The sequence below is a fragment of the Elgaria multicarinata genome, chromosome 6 (assembly GCF_023053635.1).
Source record: "Elgaria multicarinata webbii isolate HBS135686 ecotype San Diego chromosome 6, rElgMul1.1.pri, whole genome shotgun sequence".
Classification (NCBI taxonomy): domain Eukaryota; kingdom Metazoa; phylum Chordata; class Lepidosauria; order Squamata; family Anguidae; genus Elgaria; species Elgaria multicarinata.
This window is the reverse complement of record NC_086176.1, coordinates 35,585,286-35,605,085: the sequence shown is the minus strand read 5'-3', so window position 1 is coordinate 35,605,085 and position 19,800 is coordinate 35,585,286. Positions and strand designations below refer to the sequence as shown.

General features: G+C 40.4%; 1 protein-coding gene across 1 annotated transcript in view; it reads left to right on the top strand.

Moving 5' to 3' along the window:
- The window catches only part of ADAMTSL1 (ADAMTS like 1), a 136,979-nt gene that overhangs the window by 26,658 nt on the left and 90,521 nt on the right, over positions 1 to 19,800 (top strand). The window contains exon 6 of the mRNA XM_063129227.1: positions 10,045 to 10,346. Coding sequence (XP_062985297.1) covers positions 10,045 to 10,346 — 302 coding nt within the window. The remainder of the gene's footprint in view (positions 1 to 10,044; positions 10,347 to 19,800) is intronic.

Here is a 19,800-nt window from a genome sequence, read left to right as displayed (position 1 = left end):
CCAGGGCACGACCCAGACTCACTGGGTGATGCCTTCATCTTCTACTAAGGAAGCACCTCTGCTTTTCTTCCCTTCCCTCTCATCACTCATATTGTAAACGAACTAGAGGATGGCAGGCCCATTGCATCCTAATAACCCTGTGTTGGCCAAGACAAAAGTGGTTCACAATGTTGCTCCTATTATCTGGCCACATTTTTCTAGCCTTCCACATCAACCAGACCTGCTCATGATTTTTGGAAGGAAGATCAGAACCTAGACCTGGGCCCAATGTACATGGAAAGAGTATGAGAAGCACTTTCTGGTTATATCCAGATTTTCATGAAATCACTTTTGTCCATCAGCAGCACATGCAGCAAAAAAAGTGGAGTATATACACTACCTAAAAATCTGCTTTAAAGGGGCACCCAGCACTTGAAACTGCCATACTTAGGGGTTGGGTGGGCAGAGTCCAGTGAGTAAAACTGAATGTCATCAACTGTATAGGTGCTGCTCAGCATATGTCCCCCACCCCCATCCACACTCTTCTGCTCAGGGAAGTTTAATGGAAGTGCTGAATTAATCACCTGTAGTTTACCCCTCACCTCATACCTCTCATCCACCATTGGGATATTGTGCAATTGTTAAAAGAGCACTATGTAAAATTGTATATGGTTAAACAGCGCTACTGTGCTATTGTGAATGGGGGAAACAGGGTACGACTTGTGAATGGGTAAAGCAAGCTAATGTGCTATTGTGAATGGTTGAATAGCACTACTGCACTATTGTGAGTGGTGGGAAAAGGCTACAGATTGTGGATGGCTAGAACATGGTACTGTGCTATTATGAATGTTTAAAACAGTGCTACTGCAGTATTGTGAATTGGAAAAACAGGCTACAGATTATGAATGGGTAAAGCAGGCTACTGCACTATTGTGAATGGTTAAAATAGTGCTACTGCACTATTGTGAATGAAAAAAACCAAGGTACAGATTGTGAATGGGCAAAGCAGGCAACTGAGGTATTGTGAATGGTTAAAAGAGCAGGGGTTCCAGGGCCCAATCTACATGACTGATTTAGAGTGGAATGAGAGCACATTGGGCATTTCATCAATTCACAGGGGTTGGGTGGGAATATTCTGAGAGCTTCAAGGGTGGGACATCTGGAATGAAAGGTGTAAATTTATTTTAGGTAGGTGTGTGTAGTATGGCAAGCAGAAGCACTGGTTCTATATTTTCCCCTTTTATTTATTTATTTATTACATTTCTATACCGCCCAATAGCCGAAGCTCTCTGGGCGGTTCACAAAAATTAAAACCATGAAGAGCATAAAACCAACCAACAATCTAAAAACACAAATACAAAATACAATATAAAAAGCACAACCAGGATAAAACCACACAGCAAAGATTGAAATACCGTATTTCTTCGATTGTAAGACGCCATCGATTGTAAGACGCAAACTAATTTCAGTACCACCAACAGAAAAAAAAAAAAAAACCTAAGACACACCTGCGATTCTAAGATGCACCCCATTTTTAGAGATGTTTATATGGGGGGGGGGAAGTGTGTCTTAGAATCGAAGAAATAGGGTAGGTTAAAATATGGAATTAAAACAGCAAAGTTTAAATTTAAATTAAATTAGGTGTTAAAATACTGAGAGAATAAAAAGGTCTTCAGTTGGTGATGGAAGGAGTACACTGTGGGCGCCAAGCGAACCTCTCTGGGGAGCTCTCCTTCCTTGTCTGTGGGAAGGGGAAGCGATGCACGGTCTACATAGAGAATCTTTCAGGGGACAGAAAATGGTGGCCACCAGCCAACAGTTGGCAGCTGCTCATTAGAAGAAATCTTGATCTGGCTGGCTATACTACATCACTTTTCTCCTCCCCCCCCCCTCATCTTTTTCTCTGGGAAGACAATTTGCATCTGCCATCCCAATGTGCTGTGATCTCCCTGTACACCTGTAATACATTTTAGAAAAGCAAAACGCCCATAGCTGCTGCACACTGTGCATTCAGTGAAGAGCAGACTCCTGTAAATGATGCCCTTTCAATTCCAGGGGCTGTTGAGCTGCTTTAAAATTGCACATGGAGGAGCCAGGACAAAAAGCAGCCAGGTGCAGCAGTGGCGGGCTGTTTATTAGTTAAAGAAATGGAGGGTGGGAGAAGAAAAAATAGACCACCTGTTGGCTATTTCATCTCACAATCAGTCTCTCACTCTCTCACGCACACACCCACACCACATATGAATGAACCGTGCACATTATTTATTTTTAATTTAATTTATGGGGCAGTAATGATGTGGTGACTGAATCCGTGCAATTAATTGAAGGGAAACTGATTGGTTGCAGATGCACGCATTTTATATGTTGCTTCTATTTTAAAATATAGTTTATTGGTGTTACCAAACTATTTGGTTGTTATGTTTTATTCTAACTATTAGAGTAATCTAGATATGTGTATATGGCTGATGATCCTTTCAGAAAGAAAGAGATCGGGGTGGGGACTTGCTGGCAGACAGGAAATGAGTAGATGGAGAGTTAATTGATCAGGTATTGGTTTGGGTAATCCAAATTGATTTAGGATGGTCTTTCTATTAATTTGGGGGAATAAATTAATTTTAAAGGAATTTATTTATAGGTGCTTTGCCTTCTGTGAAATGGGTGTCCAATTTGCAGCTGAAAACTGTGGAACCAGAGAAGTGGTTTTGTGTCTGAGAGCTCAGCCCCCACCTCTGTCTCATACTCAGTTTCGTGAGAAAGTTTGGCCTTCTGTGGAATGTTTGCCAACAGATTGCAGATGCTACTGAGACCCCGTTCCCATAAAGTAAATCAGCCCAGAAAATCCTGTTGGCATCCCTGCTATGGATGTTGGCCAAGTGTCATTTCCTGCTACAGTTGCTGAAAGCATTATGGTAGAAGGGGTACAAGATAGATACAGCAAGATATTTAGCTTCATCCCACGTACCCATTTCCCTTGAATTATCCCCATAGCGTAAAGCTGTCGTTGTTGTTGTTAGCTAAATCACACCCTGGGCAGTGGCGCTCCTTTGCATACCAGGAAAAGGGTTTAAGGGGGAGAAATGTAAAAAATCATTAAAAAATCAACGAATGACCCAATTGATTCAAATTTGGTATGCTTAAAGCCCTCCTTAATATGTATTAGTGTGCCAATTTTGATGTCTTTATCTTTAAAACTTACTCAGATGTAAGCATTTGTTTAATTTGTACTTTAAACATATCAAATCATTTTTCTGCGCCTCCAGTGGCCGTTCAGAGAACAACAAAAGAGTCACTCCTAAAGGGGTAGTAAAATACGTCAGTTCTTTTGGCTAAGAAGCACAATTAAAGCAGGATGCATGGGAGTACTTCACAGTCAAAGCAGATTATAAGATGGAAAACTTCTGAGTCCTTTGCAAGCAATTCGCAGTGATGGCACAGTATAACGCTGGTGTGGTGAAGCTATATATTTGGCTTTCTAATTAGAATATATCTTTTAATGGCTGTCGGTTACTCAGACCAGTGCATTACTTTTGAGTAAAGTCAAGCACCGTTATTCTAAAGCAGAAGTGTCCAACCTGCACTCCACAGCCCACATGCAGTGCTCAACTTTGGGTTGTGTGGTCCCCACCCAGCTGGGCTGCGGGGAAAAGACTTCTTTTATTAGTGGCACTGGGACAGCAATCCAGATTGGGGTCACTAGGGGAGGAGGAGGAGGAGGAAGAGGAGGTTTTCTTCAGCTCTAAGCAGTGAAAACCCTGTTCTTAGCTCTGATCAGTGATCAGAGACAAGGACAATTTAAAGCCGTCTCAAGTTTAAATATCCTGCTCTTCATATCACTTTAAAAATGAAAGTTATTTTACAGACCAGTTTATGTAAATGGCCAAACCTTTAGATTTTAAAGGTATTTAAAATTTAAATGCCTTTCAGTCACTCTCATCTCCAAACATGGATAGGAGATGAGAACAGGGGTTTCCCTGCTGTGCCTGAAAAAAGCCTCTCAACCTGTGATCTCAATATGGATCGCTGTACTTTTTGTATGCCTGAATACTGTTGCACAGGGGGTTACAACCTGGGTAGACATGGAAAGAATGGATACATCTATGTGTGCGTGCATATGCATAGCCCCCAGCACTCCCCACATGCTGCCTTTAGGGCCAGGAAGGTTGTACAACCCTGCACTAAATGGCTTCAGATGTTTACCTCAAGTAATTCTTTACAGGTCTAGATTGGTAAGGCTAGTTTAGTATCTAAAATCTCATTTATTTATTTATTTATTTATTTATTACATTTCTATACCGCCCAATAGCCGGAGCTCTCTGGGCAGTTCACAAAAATTAAAAACATTCAAAGTATAAAACAACAGTATAAAACCATAATATAAAATACAATATAAAAGCTCAACCAGATAAAAACAGCAGCAATGCAAAATTACAAATTTTAAACACCAAGTTAAAATTTATTTATAGACAGTTAAAATGCTGGGAGAATAAAAAGGGAACCATTTCAACTGGTTCCTTACATAGGGTTGTATCCAGTGGTGTTATGCTGTTGGCAGAACTGCTTTCATCAGTGAAAATGGGCGGGGAGGTAAAACAGCTTCCTTGTGTGCCATTAAAATCTGCTCCGGAGGGCTGGAAAATCCTCTGGAGCAGATTTTTGGGTGGAATGGAGAGCTGCAGGAGGGAAGGACATTTACAGCCCTAAACAGCTTAGGACCTCGGTACTCGAGAGAGCGCCTCTCCGTATATACCTGCCTGGGACTTGAGATCTGTTGGGGGAGCCCTCCTTCACGTCCCACCAACATGAGATACGTGCTATGGTGGGACATGGGAGAGAGTTGTGGCACCCCGACTGTGGAATGCCTTTGGAGGCCCAACTGGCACCAGTGCGGACATCATTTTGGCGCCAAGCTAAAACATGGCTTTTTAACACAGCCTTGATGTGTTAAATTCACCAAGGTTGCATATAGTTTTAATTGTTTTAATTGTTTTTAAATACTATATTGGTTTTAGCTTGATTAATGGTTTAATTTGTTTTTAGCTATGTATATTTATTGTTTTATACTGTTTGTATGATTTTATCTGTATGCTGCCCTGGGATCCTAGTGATATAGAACAGGATATAAATGTTTTAATTAACAAATAAATAAGGAGAGAGGGAGAAAGTCCTATTTCACTAGTGGATTCTGTTAATATGGCATTGGATTTAACCCATGTATCACCTTTGATCTTCCAGTGACCATGGAAATCTAATAAAACCATGCAAAAGAGATACGTCAATTATGGTATTAGCATTTTAGTTAGGATTGATGCTCCTGGAATATTACCCTCAAGTGCAAGTATTTACATGATTATAAGAGTAGCTGCAAAAGGTAGAATCACCAGTAACTAAAATACGCTCGTAAAACAGATTCTGATGGCTTGTTTCTTGCCATATTGTCACACTGATGCTTGAAACATATAATATGTGAAGGAGACCATTGATATCTTGGACATCCTTATGCTCCACTTCTTTATTGGAGCCTTATTTAATAGCCCATTATACAAGCTGGTATTGTAGACGTAGCCTTCATGACCGGAAAAACATGGGTCCTATTAGTTTTCATCTGATTTGTTTGGAGCGGGGAGGTGTGTAAAAGGTTTCACTTTGTAACTCTTGAAAAACACTTTTGCATGTTAACACGGTATCCAGCTTTTAACATTTTGCCATAAATAATGGCGTGAGCTGTAAAAATAAAATAAAAACTAAACAGGGCAAACTGTAATATCTGGATTCCAGATGGCATCAGCTAAATGATGGGGCTGATTCAATAAGAAACAAAGGGAAATTCCTGACATGCATCTATTTGAGTCAAACTCAGAGGGAACAACTTAGCAGCAGAAAGGCTGGTGGACTGTAATCACCCAGTAATCATTACATAGAAGTTAAGCCACACTTGCTTACAGCCAGTCTTTTAAAAGTGCTTCCTTGAGATGTACATGTCTTTAGACAGTTCTAGTAGAACGACTTTTATTGGCACAGGCTCCCCAGGTGAAGATAAGAACACTATCATGAAGATAAAATGAGAAAAGAGTAACTTGTAACCACTGCCTTATAAGAACAGTCCTGCTGGATCTAACTTAAGAACATAAGATCAGCCCATCTGGTCCAACACTCTGTTCATACAGTGGCCATTCTTTTGACCAGGAACCCACAAGCAGGACATGTTGTATATAGGCTTACTGCCTCTGATACTGGAAGTGGCTCATAGCCAGCAGCACTAGTAGACATTGATAGTTTTTTCCTCTTCCTTAAAAGACATCTAACCTAACATTCTGCTTCCAACAGTGCCGGGGGGTGGAGTTTAAGTGTCAAGCCCATGTGTTTTTGCCCTTAGAGATCGTGCAAATTGCTCAGCAAGGGGACAGGCTAGAATTTGTCAGGAAAATTGCATTACCGGAAAAGACTCCAGACTCCCAGTTTGAATCTGTCCTCCTATCTGTTTGGGTTAATTATAATATTTAACTTTTAAATATAATTTTAATTAAATAACAAGGAATACACTTATACTTTAACAGTGCTTCATTCCTTAACTGTATAATACATTTGGGAATTTGTACAACCCCAGTTTACCAATGGGCCTGTTGTTGAGTCATGATAGTTGTTGTCACTGTCAGTGCCTTCTCTATCAACCTTAAAGCTGAACCTAGCTAAAGTCTTTTCCTCAACAAGCAATTACTCTTAATATATTATTCTTGTAAACAAAGTATGGAGATAATTTGTTAATTAGTTCTAACAACCAAATGCAACTCAGACGTTACAATTTTAAATGTTTAACGTATTCATTGCAAGTGTATATTTTGAAATTCTATTTAAGTGTTGGTTTTATTTAAAATTGTTTTGTATTTAATATGATTTTAATAATATGTGTGTTGCATTGTTTTATGCTGTAAGCCACCTTGGGTCTTGAAAGGTGGCTGAGAAATGGATTGAAATCAATCCATCAGTCAGTAAAGTGAATCCCATTATGTTCAGTGGAGCTGAAGTGTTTAAGACAGCACAGTCAGCATCATTGAAGGTAGCCTAATTCTTACTTCGGGACAACGTTTTGAAAAGATTCATTTCAACAACAACTATAATTTAAGATGCAATCCTAAGCATACTTACTTGGGAATAAGTCTCACTGAATTTTATTATTTTATGGCAGCACAAAAAATAAAAACCCTTAGGAAAAATAAGTTGTGCTTCAACCATTGCTAGTGGTGAGTCCCACCATCAATAAATTGTTGAAGAATTTCTCCTTTCCATGGAAACATTTGGTGAATAGTCCCCACATTTCTTTGCCCGCAAATAGAGTAGAACATTTGTGAACAGCTCTAATATTTAATTTATATTAGCTACAAATTCTTTCTGCCTCTAGTTTTCTTGCTCCTACCCATAAGCCAAGAGATGGTGTCACAACAGCCTCCCTCAACTTGGTGTCCCCAAGAGGAATTGAATTACAACTCCAATCATCCCCAGTCAGTATGGCCATTGTTGTCTAGGGGGTGATAGGAGCTGTAGTCCAAAATATCTGGAGGACACCAAGTTGAAGAAGACTGCTTTACAGGTAAAATGTCTATGGTTGTGGTCCATTAGCCATTGAAATAATTGGGAAAATTCTTTCAGTTGATGAGGTATTGGATCAAGTTATGTGGTCTTTTTCTTTTGACTTACCCATTTCTTTTGCCACTACTTTCATGAAGCTTTAAATATGTAGCAGCCCGCTTTGCTCTAGAGAATGTTAAAGATAAACGAGTATGATTGTTCGATGCCAAAACAAAATGTGGACATTCTCATAGCTAATAGCTGTTTAAAATAACAGAGTACATTATGTTGGGTTTCTAAAAAATATATAAATGAGATGATCTTTATCTGAGGAGCCATATTGTTAACCACAAATGTTGAAACTGACACATGTTCATTTTTATAAGTTAAAAGAACTCAGGCCTTCCTGTCTGAAGGGAAAAGAGTTTATAAAACAATTGGGCAAAACTTCACATCAAAAAGAAAGGTGGTGTTGCCTTTTACTTTGCAGCTAGAGAAATAAAAAAAATATTTTTAAAATTGGGGACAATGAGCTCCATCAGATGAGTGTTTAATTGCACGCTTGTTACTGGGCACTCATGGATTTTTGCGGGTCCCTCTCAAAACGTTGTCTGCCTCTCACACGCCTCCCATCCCTTCTAGTCTTCTTCGCGTAACAAAAAAACACCCCAGTAACTCTGACTTATTTTTAAAGATGGAAGTTTCCGCTATCTTCCATACGCTGAGGAAGTATACACTGGGATACCAGACACTTGGGACAAATGGGATGACCATCACATTCATGGCCTGCTGGTGAGCTGCTGGAAGCATCTGGAAACAATGCTTTTCTAGATGAACCTTGTTCACCTATTCACCCTTTCTGTTTCCAGATTCCTCAGGAAGCTCACAAGAAGAATGTATTTGTCCCCAATATCTGGTATCCAGGTGTCTGTAAGTTCCACTGAATCCAGTTAATTTTTAAAAGCTGAATTACTTACTTTGTTAATTCACTGGGATTCAAAAAATCTGAGTTATACTAGCCACTGTGATCTAATCCTCTTAGTTATAGGAATCCAGAGGAAAATCCATTATCATTGTAACTATGACTTCCATTTCTCTGTAGCTATGATTATCAAAACATTCCTCATTCCATATAATTTAAGAAAGTGACAATGCATTTGTTACAATTTTTGTACTGCAGAAAAAGTAATGCACAATAACTGAAAGGTAACATTTGCTGATGACTAACTCGTAAGTAACCCTGGAGGGTTTCTGTTCTTTCTGACTGACCAAAGCAGCACTATAAGGAAACTTTAAAATATGGTTGTTGTTAGTAAATGTTGACTTTCTAATGGCAACCTGGTATGTTTTATTGCTCTCAGCTCCATGGGTTCTCTTCATGCCTTTGGAGCAAGTTATTACCAAGCATAAACCTACCCTTCTAGGCTCATAACTTAAAATGCAAAATATCTGTTTAGGAAGCAAAAAAATAGAACTTCCTGATGATATTTCCTGCATTTCAGTTATGAATTACAGTGCACAGTGAAATGATTAATAATGAGTACATTATAGTTTATGCAGCAATTTCCATCCCCTGGAAGAGTTTCTTTATGAGCTATACATTTCTCTCACTATGAGCATGTGGTTTGTGCACATATCCACAATTCTGTTTAACAGGATGTGCTGTATGATCTTATCCTGCTTTTTAACAATAGAGTCATTTACTGTTAAAAAGCAGAATTACCCTGTTGCAATCATGTCTGGGGTAACACACGTAAGAGGAATCCATGAAACAATAGAATTATGAGGCTGCACTTTCCTTAAAGGCATTTATCCCATTTTCCTGCACCAAGGAAGGAGTAGATTATACTGTAGCTTCCATATTAGTGACACATGGGCAAACATATGGGATTGGATGCAACATTGTTTTTCTGCTGACAGAAGCAATTCCATCAGTGAACTGGGAGAGGGCAATTCCCCCTCCCCCCACAAGGCCCTGCACAACCTCAAAATCAGCTCCAAAGAACTGGGAAAGCTTCCGGAGCAGATTATTAGTGGGTGGTTTGTGGAGAGCTGCAGGTGGGAGGGAGAGAGAGAGAGAGGGGAAGTCCCATCAGCTAGTGGACTTTTGCTACTGTGAAGTTTGAGCTAACCCATGGATTACTTCAACATCAGGTGATGACTTGCATGTCATAAAGCAAACATAACAAAAAGTGTATTCATTTCGTAAATGCTATGAGTTACCCAGTTTTGTGCAAGAAGTATATCTACTGATATACATATATGCTTAACATGTACTATTTTAGAACATAAAATCTGCTTAATGTGTCAAGGGTAAAAGGTAAAAATGTCCCATGTTCAGACTGTTCTAGTACTCAGGGAGTTTTAGACAGTGTATTTTTCAAATTTCTGACTGTCATGAAAACACCTTAACCACTCTGACGCTTCAACTAGCGAAGCTCAAACGTCTAGGAGAGATGCAGTTCTTATTCTCTCTCTCTCTCTCTCTCTCCTTTACCATAGATTTATTCCTGAGGCCTGGTCTGCCTGCAGTGTGACCTGCGGGGTCGGCATTCAAGTGCGTTTGGTGAAGTGCCAAGTGCTGCTGTCCTTCTCTCAGTCTGTGGCTGATTTGCCCATTGACGAATGTGAAGGGCCAAAGCCAGCATCAGAACGAGCTTGTTACGGGGGTCCTTGCAACGGGGAGACCGGTGAATATAGTCCTGAAGAGATGGATCTGTTCTACGGTGGCTCACAGGATTTCGATGAACTCTATGACTGGGAATATGAGGGCTTCACAGAGTGCTCTGAATCTTGTGGAGGAGGTGAGTTTCATTTTTATCAGCTTCTTTATCTTACTTTCCGTTTTACCTCAGAGCCATAGAGCCATCAAAATCATTTGGCTGGGCTGAAAATAAGTTAGTTCACCTAATCCCCACCGAAATCAATCAGATCTAAGTCATGACTACCTCGTCTCATTGATTTTCAGTAGGACATGATTTCAGGATTAGGATCCTATAGCGTGAGGCTTGATGTTTCAAACTGTTTTGTTTACTTCATCTTTCTTCCCCCCCCCCTTCCCTTCTTTTTTTTGTAGATTGCAAGAAATTGGCAGGGAGATTTGTTTTGTTTGGGGGCTTGTACAATGCCTAGCACATTAGGTGCTTCATAAATTGTCATCATGGTAATAATTATCCAGATTTTCTGAATTTGCTCTCGGCCTTCTTTTTACCTTCTATCTCAGTGTAACAGATGCATGGGTGTCCACAGGATTTTTTCCCAGGGATGGGAGGCAAAGATGCACAGTGGTGTGGAACTGTAATACGCATGAATAGCATGCACTGCTACAACACACCTGTGCATTTTCCTTGCATGTCCGCACCTGTTCTGTTTCTTAGAGTCATATTCCATGACATTTAAAAATGTACACAGAGTTGCAGAAAATCCTGTGAACTGGACAGCACTAATGCAAAAGAGTATTCTAGTTAAGCTTCACACAAGGTACATCAACATAAGAGAGAGTGCCTGGTTTCATGCTGGTCCAAAAAATGTGTTCAACAGCAAGCATACATTTGAAGAATGTGCATAAAAATGTATACATTTCAAAGCTGTGCATAAATGCATTGGAAAAGATACACAGGAATTTAGGGGTGAATCCCAACCCCCCAAAGATCACAATCTGTTACAGACCCGAGATAGAATGAGTTTTGAAGTAGAATCTGGAGAACTTTGACAAACCTGAGTATTACTTGTATGCACATCCCTGCATACATGCTGTGATCACGAAATGATGAGGTCTCTGTGCAGCTTGACAATCATGTACCCACAGCTATGCTCCTTTTTACCTGTGTGTGCAAATATTGCACTGGTGCACAAATCCTATACATCAGAACATGACCAACCCTGTATTGATCTGCAAAAAAATGACCACGTGACTATGGACAGCATTTTACAATAGTGTCATCAAATGGAAGCTACTGAAAATATTTCTTTCCTGGAATATTTGGCTGCACCGCACATCCCCGAAGTTGCTGGTAATGGGGTGGAAATACCATGTGTTGAGCAGCTTTCGCACATTATGGCCACTGTGTGAAGTTGCCACTACACAGACATTTTTCCACTAGCTTCACCATGGCAGCTGTAATGTGAGAATCGGCCCTCAATCTTCTGTTCTCCCTGTTTGAAAAGGAAGAATGGCTTTGTAGGAGAAGTATTGAAAATAAAGTCCAGATGTAATACCATTTTAGATCTAGAAGGTATCAAAATTCACAGCTGGGGTCTTTCATATGACTAATGTAGTAGTCTGGTTGTTTACATTTCCTGCTGACCACTTATATTTGGGCCAGAGAACTGTGTTTTTAAAGAGCAAGGCTAAGGCAGGAAGCATCAGGTGTCAATAACTTTACATTGCCTGACTTCTGCTTTGTAAGCAGAGACATATGAATCTCAAGCATTGAGCTGTTGCATACGTATTTCCTTACTGAATCTACTGGAAACTCAGCTGGTTTTGATAGCTTTATATCCCACTAAATGACATTAGTTTGGATCTAAGTACAGAGAGGGAGTAGGAAATAACATGTGGCAGAAATAACTAAGTAAAAGATTGCCTAAAGGTAATAAGCTTGGCACTTAAGCTAAAAGTTAAAGAGTATCACAGCTTATGCATATGATGGGAATTGTTTAATACACATAGTGTCCAATCCATTTGAATCATTTGAACTTCATCATTTCCTTCTAATTTTTTATGGAATTTATGCCCATTAAAATTGATGCATTCCTAACATTTCTTATCTTCTCTAAAAAAAATTGCCATGCAAAAATAGAGGAGTGATGTCTTCTTAATGAATTGCTAGCATTCCATAACCTCTGTATGACAGAAAAAACCAGTTTTGTCACAAAATAAATCATGCTTCACACCTCACACATCTCCATTTCCCTGTCATGGCAAGACATTAATTTTCCTTATGATCTTATTTTGAGGGGTATAAATAGAGAACAATGGCATTCAGCAATTGCAGTATCATAGCAGTCATGGGATACAAATCTGACACACTAACATAGGCCGAATCTACATTACTGTAGCTGTAACGTTATAGATAGCACTGGATGATGTCAGTGATCACATGATGTGTTCCTTATAACGTTATAGAGAACGGTTTTGTACTGTTTTACCTTTCGTGTAACACTTCTGCGTCATTAGATTTCGTTCAATGTGCTCCGTTGTTACGATGTCTTCTGTGTCACATTGCGAAACTAATGTCATATGATCCCTCACCGGGCTTCCTGTCTGATGTAACTTCCTCTACGCACCTTCAGTAACCATTGTTAGAACTGGTGAATGGAATGTGTTTAATCTTTCTCATTTTTTAAACATTATTTCTGTGGCATTACATGCAACCTACCTCAGGTAAAAACTTTTTTTATTTTTTTTTATTAAAGAATGCACATATGCACGAAGCCAATTTCTAATTTAATTTATTTTAAAAAAAAAATTAATTAAGGATGCGCATATGCGCATCCTTTAATAACTTTTTTTTTAAAAAAAGGTTTTACCTGAGGTAGGTTGCATGTAATGCCACAGAAATAATGTTTAAAAAATGAGAAAGATTTAACACATTCCGTTCACCAGGCATCCCTACACTTTCCCAAGAGACAGACAGCTCCGACAATCCACAAACCACTCTCTCTGAAGAACTCCCACCACCAAGATTTGAAATTAAGAGCATGCGCATAAAGGAATGTTAGCTAGAGAGGCACGGAAAATACAAAAACAAGGAAGTGGGAGGCGCAGAGAAAGGACAGTCTGGGAATTGCAAGGATCACAGAAACGAGAAGAAGAAACAACACAGACAACGGGGCAATGAACAGTGTGCTCCGCAACAACGTTTCAAGAAAAAGTAAGTAACGCTACTGAGCAACAGTATACAAGGTAGCGATACAAGTTACAATGTTACAAAGGCTCAAAAAATCGATATAAGCTGAAGTGTAGATCCACACATACAGAGTTCCCAAAGTAGGTCAACAAGTTCTATCATTGCATCGAAACTTGCATCCTGGAGGAGCTCACCCACTTTGGCCTCAGGTGCAGCTTCTTCAGCGCCAAATCCAGGTCAAATATCACATTGGAAGGCCTCCAGGTCATGATTTCCATTCACCAGCAGCCTTAACTAAAAAGACAAGACTGGAGAGGGGTCATTAGCTAGCTGACAGATCAAACTGGATCAGATTCCCGGTAGGGAAATGAGCTTCACCGGGACCTTAGCAGTGCTGACTGCCACCTGCCTCCTCCCTATCCCCAAGGCATGTAACTGGGCCATCGGGTTAGGTGGTGGCAATCTGTGGTTCAAAGTGTGCATAGCCCTGCTCACACTGATCATAGTACCACTCATCTTTGCAAGCAGCTTCTGTACATTGCACCAAAGTGTAATGTAATTGTGAGAGCACCCCTGCTTGATCCCTTGTGACATCCCTACTCAGATGTGCATCACAACACCTCTGGAAATCAAGAGAAATCCCTGCTAGCTTTCATACAGTTAATGAAGCTAAACAAAGACAGAGATTGTATGTGGCTTGGGAGCAGGCTGATTAGTGAATTAGAGGATCAGAACCACAGCAGATTTTAACGTCGGAGAGAGCAAGAGGGAATCTACACGTCGTACTGAAGGCGCTTGCGTGCGCCTCCAGTGCGTCCTCAAAATGATGGTGTAGACAGAGAAAGAAGAGACAGAGGAAGAGGCGGTGGAGGAGGCGGCTGGGGAACTGGCCACGTCCTTGCTGCCGCCGCCGCCTCCCTGCCGGCCTCCTGCTGCCGGGGTAAGAGCCACCTGGGTCGGAGAGCCTGGCTTCCGCTTCCGCTGAGCTCTCCGACCTGGGTGGCTCTTACCCCGGCAGCAGGAGGCCGGCGGGGAGGCGGCGGCGGCAACGGCGGCAAGGACACGGCCGGTTCCCCAGCCGCTTCCTCCACCACCTCTTCCTCCGTCTCTTCTTTCTCCGTCTACACCATTGTTTTGAGGACGCACTGGAGGCGCACGCAAGCGCCTTCAGTACAACGTGTAGATTCCCTCCAAGAGGAGGACCTCTGGGGTTGGAACCAGGATCTGCCTTCCTTGAGAGGAAATGCTCTGCTTGTGGATAGTCCCCCTCTCTGCAATTTTTGTGGATCTCCTGTAACACCACAGTTCACCCCATTCAACAAGGTCTCCTGACTTTCTATGTAGCATTTTCAGGAGGCTGGAAGGGCTGCCATCGGAAGTAGGGGGTGAAGAAGTTCACTTCTGCCAACACAGTTGATCTCGCATAAGTCTGGATCCAACCCCTGGAAAGAAAAATAATCCTGTTAAAACAAGGAGAAGTATCATCGGCTATTAGTGCTGTCAGTCATTTTATAAAACAGATGTCCTGCTTCTAACACACGTAGCTTAGGAAGAAAATGTCTGGCTACTTCCCCCAATAGGATTTGTACTAGATTGAAAGATGTTCAAAAGTATTTTCTACTTCTAACACACTGCTATTTGGAGGCCATTTCTTCACTATGAGATCAGTGGACTTGATGCTAACAACATTTCTGCATTGTATCATGGTATAGTGGCTGAAAACAAATACTGTTCACTTAATGGCAGCCGCAGTGTTATGAGTGAGTGCTTGAGCTCTTGAATGGTGGTATATATGGGTTAAAAGAACCATCTCTTCTTTTGTATATTGCACCCAAAAGAATGTAACTAGAGTAGAAACACTTCATTTGATCAGTTCGATCTCATTTGATTGTTTGAAAATGGCTGTCATGTAAAATGTTTTAAAAACCATTTTCCGTTAAGTAAATTAAAATGAAATAAATAGGTTCCACATAATATTTTTGTTTCCACAGTTGTATGATAGATCAAGTTAATTTTATTGTGTTTTTTTACTCTCTGGAGAAGAAATTTGATAGACACAGAAGTAGCCTTTCACCCTCAAAGGAATAGAAGCCAGAAGGAACTAGTTAGTAATTTAGTCTTCATTCAGTGGCTACATCTTCTACCGCTCTCATCAAGTATCATGTAACAATTATGCTATTCTGGTAGATATAAACATTGCAAATCCCATTTGATGGTATATTGAAAGTGAACTGAAAGCTACTTAGATTCATGTCATGTCCTACCCTTGCACCATGTAGCATTTTACTTTCCCAATCATAAAATGTAGGGGTTTTCAAGGGAAAACAATCCCACTTTCATTATGTAAAAATTGTGAGCAATGACATAAAAAAACCAAGTCTCAAATACTCTGGAAAGTGGAGAAACAAGCTATTTTTGTGTCCAAATCTGAGCAGCTTTTTCTCATTATTTATTGATTTTTAAAAGCATTTTTTTAATCCTGGTCTTCAGTTGCAAAGGATCCCAGACAGCTTATGCACAATCAAATCCCCGGCCACAGGTTTACAAGCTAAAAGACATGACACAAAAGGAAAAAGGGAGCCCCAAACCTTAAAGTTAAATTGTCATGTTGAAAATGGCAGTCCTAAAATTCCAAAGGTTGAAGTCGCCATTATGCTGTTTGCTGCTGCATTGCATCTCAGTTCTTTTACTGAGTATCAGATAAAGCTCCATCCGACGAACGTTTTGTTGCATGCTCTTTAGTGGGCACTCACAGAGTTTGCTCAGGTCCCTCACATGACGCGAGGACGCGGTCTGCCTCCCGTGTGCCTTCCGCCCCTTCTGGCCTTTCTTGTGCAACAAAAAAAACCTCATGAAGTCCATTTTTTTTAAAAAAAAACCTCGGAATTGCTGCTCTATCCTGCTGTGTGCAGGAGAAGCAGCGCCATTAGAGTGGTGGACTCAATGGGCCTAGTGCTCACTGGGTACTTCCTCTTTAAAGAGGAAGTAACTTGAGGAAGGAAAACATGGGCGGAGAAGCGAGGTAGGGAACGTGTTAACCCACGGGGTGATGGAGCTTATAGTCTGGTGTGAAGGTAAAAAGCTGTTCTTTTAGGCCTAATCTATACCAAGCAGCATATTGCATTATGAAAGCCATATGAAAGCAGTATATGGTATGTGTCAATGGGCCCCAACAGTTGTCAGTGTAGCTCCTGCCTTTTATATACCACTTTCATACCACTTTCATACTGCAATATCCTGTTTGGTGTAGATTAGGCCTTGGAGTGGAAACACAAAACTGTCCTTTCATAGGAAGTCCCTCCTTTCTTTATCAATCTCTTCCCTGTCATTTTCTAGTAGGGATGTATGAGAAATTTGTTTCAGTTTGTTTTGGGTCAGATTTTATCCAGTTTGCCTGTTCCAGACTGAACATGGACTCTGTGGTTGACCTCAGCACATTCCAAGCTTGCAATATAATTCATGGACCAAAAAAATGTGTTTGACAGCATGTGTACATTTCAAAAATGTGAATCAAAAAATGCATGCTTTTGAAAAATGCACACAAGTATACTTTAATCAATGGGAGAAGAATGTGTACATTTCAAAGATGTGCACAACTGATACGTCCATTTGGCAAATATGCATGAAAATAGACTCAAAATAGAACAAGCTTTGAGATGGAATTTGGAAAACATCAGTGAACTTGAGTTTTGTTGATTCACACAGCTCTACTTTGTAGTCTTGTGTGAGAACCAGGAAGACTGCACTCTCCAATTATTTCACTAATTGTAGGTTTGAATACAACTTGCAGAAAAAAGATGATATGTCCAAGATTGATCTGAGTTCCTCTTATGGATCAGAAACTGGTTAAAGAACAGAAGGTAGAGAGTAGGAATAAATTCTCCCAATGGAGGGATGTAAGCAGTGAGGTCCCACAGGGATCTGTATTGGGATCTTTGCTTTTCAGTTCATTCATTAATGATCTGGAATTAGGAGTGAATGGTGAAGTGGCCAAGTTTTCTGACGACACCACATTATTTAGGGTGATTTAAACAAAACAGGGTCGTGAGGAGCTCCAAAAGGATCTCTCCAAACTCACATAATACTAGAACCCGGGGCCATCCCATAAAGCTGATTGCTGGGAGATTTAGAATGGAAGGGAAATGTTTGACAGTGATGTTTGCTAATGCGAGAATTCTGCATAAATCCTATTCTATGCTCATGAATTTAAAAGCACATGTGTGAAGCAGCAATGGGGCAGCTATTACAAATCTCCACACTCCATTGATAGATAATAACACTTAGCATTTATACACTTCTTTATTTAGCTCTTCAGAATGTTTAAAGTATTTTAATACTCTGAGAGGCCCGAGAGTTTGTTGTTCATTTGTCGTTATTATTATTATTATTATTATTATTATTATTATTATTAATTGGAGTGTATTATTTTTCATTATTGATGTAGCCCCTCCTTCTGTGAGGACTGGAGCAATTGCCCTCCCACCTTCTGTTCTGGCTAAAAAAAGAACAAATTCAAATTGCTTTCCCATACTGGTTCACATGTAACAACAACCGTGTGGAACATTACCAGAATCTCCAGCATTGTTTTCTTGCTCCAAATTGCTATAGAGCTGGTAGACTGTCAGCCATAGCAGGCCCAGCAATCCTCTCCAATTGGTCCCCTAACAGTTGTTTCACATATTACGCTGCATCAATTTGCTGTACACACTTGGTAGGGAACTGGAGCCAATTCCGGTGTTCTGACAAATAGTTCTCAGTGCTACATGCTTGCCAACATGCATTTATTGCATTCACATTTTATAATTCTAGGTAAATGCAGAGTGTGAAGGTGTGGGGGGGAGGTCCACTGTCCCTACTATTTTCATGGGTATACCATACTTTGAAGCAAGGACCAGGATGCTAGTGGGTAATCCCAGTAGGGATGAATGGATCAGTATGTTTCCAGTCCATGTCAGCTTTGCATCATTCTGTTCATATTTGAATGTATTTTTTCACAAAATATGCATTTTTGTATGGATCGCATCCTAAAATTCACATTTCTATACAATTTTATACATGTTTTGTTTTTTGTTTTTTTGAGCCAAGAACTATATCACAAAATGCAGAATTGTGAAAACCCAAAGGATAACTGCATTCTGATTCACATCTTAGTTGAATCTGATTTGTTCACTTATCAATGCAGAGCAAATTAAATCCTCTAGCATATCTAGGTATTAATGCTACACAACTTTGTTTTGCTGGACCAGCAGCACATCAGGGCTAAAGCAAGAGAAGACAGGGCTAACAACTTGGGTGTGATGTAAAACAAAAGACCCACGGTATTTTGAGTAATAACGCTTTGATCCTTTACTATAAAATGGCATGTGTTATTTTGACTTAATAAAGAAATCAATATATCGCTGTATTGTAGGTTCTGTACCGATGGCAATGTTATTTTTGCTCCTTCGGTATGGCTTTCCAAGCGTACTTGATGCTTTTGTAAGCACCCTGTCATCTTCAAAAGATGTTGGTGCTTTGGCGAATGCACCACAGCTTTGCTTTTGCTGCTGTTGTTTTTACTGTTGTGGTGGAGATGATGCCAGAGGTTTAGTCTAAGCTCAACGTCCCCATTCCATTAAGCCTTGAAATGACAGTCAGGTGACCCCTGAACAGTCTAACCACACAGCAAAGGCAGCTCCTTCACTTTCTGTCACAGAGAAGCGAGCGCCTTGCATCTGTTTTCCTGAGGCAGGCTGCTCATTTCAACACTGTGAGCGCCACTGGAAACATATTGGAGGGCTGCAGTTAATTTGCATATTTTAGCTTCACTTAATTAACATAATTGGCCTAGCATTTGTGTGTACTTGGTGGATGCCAAGACATCGCCAAGAGACACATTACACCTGTCACGCTCTTATTCTGGCATTGCTTATCCCAAAGTGTGGGAAACCTCAAAGTGTGCTGGAAAATTGTGGTGGGGGAGGGAAATTATGCCTTTGGATATTTAAAAAACTACCTTTTGATTTCTAATGTTTTCTTGCCCACTTCCACTTTTCAGGACTGCCTATAGAACTATCATAGCTAGAAGCATATAGATTTATCTTATGTAGCGGACAATACCAGGAATGGAGAAGCCCTCTCCATCTGGCCCACAGCCTCCTGGCTTCCCGTCCTACGCAGCAAGCAGGCCTTTTCAAAGCCTCCGTTCCTTCCAATGGAGCCTTTAAAAAAACCCAGTTACAACATGGGAGGCAGTTCGTGGGAAATCACTGTCGGGGGAGAAAGGTTTAACTAGGGTGACCATATGAAAAGGAGGACAGGGCTCATGTACCTTTAACAGTTGCATAGAAAAGGGAATTTCAGCAAGTGTCATTTGTAGATATGGGAAACCTGGTGAAATTCCCTCTTCATCACAACAGTTAAAGGT